Consider the following 3,312-nt stretch of genomic DNA (forward strand, 5'->3'; position numbering starts at 1 on the left):
ACAAAAACCATGACAACCATAAGAGCACCGGATCTCAGGTGAAGACGTGTGGACCGCACGAGACTCCGATCTGAAATGGCACCAAGAATCTGAAACCCAGAAACCTCCTCCCTTCAGCTCTTACACTGTGGAGCTGTGTGGTAGTGGTTTCACTAAATGGTAAATCAAGGTAGTGGAGAGGAAATCCAACCTGCTCGTAGTATACAGTTGAATTTAACATATAGAAAATTATATTTTTTTATTTATTTATCATATGTATTATTCATATTTAGCCCATACAGAAATGTAATATATGACATATATGTCCCTATATCAAGAGTGATGTGGCCATATATGTCTCCTATAAGGGGATATATTACTTACATGTATACATCCTCTTGATATACGAAGATGAAGTTTATGACATATGAAATTCCTATAGTAAAATTTCTATATATATACATATATTAAAAATATCTATATGTTGGATTTTTATATTGTAGAATATATTATATTATATCTCCCAATATGGATGCATTTACGTAACATGTCTAATTTCTAGTAGGTTTCATTTATAATTTTACATATATCTTTTTGTTTTACGTGTACATATATTTCATTTATGGAAAGTCAATATATGTACATATATTACATTTGTGTATGGGGTTGTTTGCTGGGTGATCACCCCCCTCCCCTCCCCTCCCTCAACTACATGTGAAATGTCAAACTATCATCATGATCAATACGTGATCAATACATGATCAACACAGACCGTATCAGTTCAGCTTTGGTCATTTCATAAAGACTACTAATATCATATGGAGGTCCTTTGCGCGCACACCAGCTCCTCGTTGTGCACCACGCTCCACATCCGGAGCAGCTCGTGCGCGCTGAGCTTGTGCACCACTATGAGGTTTTTGTAAAAGCAGGGCTCGCTGTTCATGGGGCTCACCCTGCGCCGGGTGATGCCGAAGGTCCTGAAGCCCGGGTGAAGCTCTGGGGCCAGGTGGAGCTTCTGTAGGCACATCCCCAGAAACACGTCGTCGATGGGGTACAACTCCAGGTCCTCCGAGACCACGAAGAGCCTCCTGGCCAGCGGGGAGGACATCAGAAACCCCCCGCCGCCCACGTAGGGGGGGTAAGGTTTATCGTACAGCTCTTTGGGGATGTAGTATTTGCTCTGGCGGTTTCGGATCGGGATCGCCTTGGAGATGGTGTCCCCCACAAACAACTCGGCGTACTTGCGCTCCTCCACTTTGAAGCCGATCAGCTCCAGCAGGTTGTGCGTGTTCACGAAAACATCATCGTCTCCCTTGAAGATGAAGCGGACCCCGGAGCAGTAGATGTCGAACCACTTGAGGAAGTTGACCTCCTTCAGGGTCAGGTTGAAGAAGGTGTCCATGAAGTCCCACTGCAGGATGTCCCCGTAGATCCGGTCCTCGTACTCGATCAGTTTCTGGAGGTTCTTAGTGTCTTTCCCGGTCGTCGGGCTTCCCAGAAGAAACAGCGTTTTGATTCTCTTCCCATCCACTGTGTGCTCCTTCCCCCAGGTTTTACGCACGGCCTCGCGCCGGTCATGCTGCTCAATGACGGACTTGACCACCATGAGGAGGTGCACCTCTCCGTCCGTGCATTTCTCCGGGTGGTTGATGAGCATGGGGAAGTACCTGCAGTGTCTGTGCAGCACGAACTGGTGAAATCTCGGGTCCAGGCGCCGGAACCAGTCCTGGCTCCTCACCGACGCGTCCTCGCTGCAGTTCAGAACCTGCGCATCCCAGGAAGCCGGAGTCCCGTTGGAAACCCGTTGCGCATCCAAATCGTTGTTGAGCACCGAAGAGTCCGAGCTCCCTAAACTGGTTTTCACGACCCCCTTCTTAAATGAAAAGCACTCGGAGCCGCACCAGCCGGGCTCCCTCGTGTGTTTACCCCCCACCCCGTCCTTCTCCGCCAGCTTCAGCTTGTGGATCATCAGAAAAGACGCAAAGACCAGAGACAGACTCAGCAGCGGCTTCAGCAGACCGACCCGCTTCCTCCGGAAAAAGTGATCCATGGCTCTCAGTGCGGCGCCCGGAGAGCTTCAGATGCTGCACCTTCTGCCTTCATAGTGTTTCACAACTGTGATGCGTCCTTGGGGAATCCACCGCCGCCGCGCCTTCTCATCTGGACACCAGAGGCTGCGTCCTCGGCTGCGTGAGCGCGCTGACACCGAAGTGGTCCCGGGGCCCCTTTTGCCCATGGTGGCGTTCAGTGAAGTCACACATGGAATTTCGGTGCGGGCAGACGATGCGGGATAGGCTGCATGTCCCCGGGCTGTTCCTACAGACTGATTGGAGATCTGCTGCAGGACACGTCTTTCTCACCCAAAAAAAAAAAAAAAAAAAAAAAAATCTCCTCCCCCTGATGAAACACACTGATCTGGGACCAGCAGGTTTCCCATTTCTCACACACTTATTTTCCACCACATTATTAAGACCCAACAGTTTGTTAAAACAATCAGGCTAGATGATTTGATCAGATATCAAATACAATTTAAAGATACAGAAATAAAATATTTAGAAATAAAGGAAACATTAAATATTGATTTTTATTAAAAGGGTTTAATGAAATATTACATATTGAATATGTCTATAAACGACTTATTCAGACTTACAAACAAAGGCAAATGCAACATATAAAACAAAAAGTGCACAGCAGAATATGCGTAATAAATAGGCTATAACACACACAGCCAACACCACAACTTATACATAAGAGCATTGTTTTCAAAGCCATAACAATCTGGAAAACATCGCGAAAAAGAGAGGAGTCTATATGCAAAATGTACATTTAGGCTATTGAATTTGACTAATACAAAATAAGATTAATACAAAAACATTAGCTGTTATTTAGCTTCATATAATCAAAGATATACCAACGAAAACATCTTTAAAGAAAAGATATAAATGATGTGAAGGCATAAACCAAAACTTCCCACTGTGGATACAGGACAAAAACAAGATTCACACAAATAATAATAAAATATTCCATGCTGATATGACATTACATCAGAAACAGTACAGTATCTTGTTGCGAAAGGGCTGTGATTTTCAACTTAAATCGATCTGCAGGTGGAACAAAGGAAAACTATATCATGAGTTTCTTAAATATCCTGAAGGAATGTCACCAAAAAAACAAAGGGAAATTAAAAAACTAATGCTCATTCAATAGAATATGAACAATAGTTCATATACAGCACAAACTAAAATAGAATCTAAAAGATAAGACTGTCACCACATGTTGTTCATATGCGTCCAGACCTTTTTATATAGCCAACAGTCCATGGTCCAGATAGCA

The 3,312-nt window shown here is 44.3% G+C and overlaps 1 protein-coding gene across 1 annotated transcript; it reads right to left on the bottom strand.

The window, feature by feature from the left end:
- Window positions 1–705: 705 nt before the first annotated feature.
- On the bottom strand, window positions 706–2,282 carry LOC111236999 (UDP-GlcNAc:betaGal beta-1,3-N-acetylglucosaminyltransferase 7-like). Its single transcript, XM_022765930.1, has one exon. The coding sequence runs from the start codon at window positions 2,027–2,029 to the stop codon at window positions 794–796; it is 1,236 nt and encodes a 411-aa protein (XP_022621651.1). The 5' UTR covers window positions 2,030–2,282; the 3' UTR covers window positions 706–793.
- Window positions 2,283–3,312: the final 1,030 nt, after the last annotated feature.

The sequence above is a fragment of the Seriola dumerili genome, unplaced genomic scaffold, assembly GCF_002260705.1.
Source record: "Seriola dumerili isolate Sdu_G_001 unplaced genomic scaffold, Sdu_1.0 BDQW01000800.1, whole genome shotgun sequence".
Taxonomy (NCBI): domain Eukaryota; kingdom Metazoa; phylum Chordata; class Actinopteri; order Carangiformes; family Carangidae; genus Seriola; species Seriola dumerili.

What these genes read in the sequence shown, in the direction of transcription:
- LOC111236999 (XM_022765930.1), bottom strand. Translation starts at nt 2,029, where the DNA reads ATGGATCACTTTTTCCGGAGGAAGCGGGTCGGTCTGCTGAAGCCGCTG.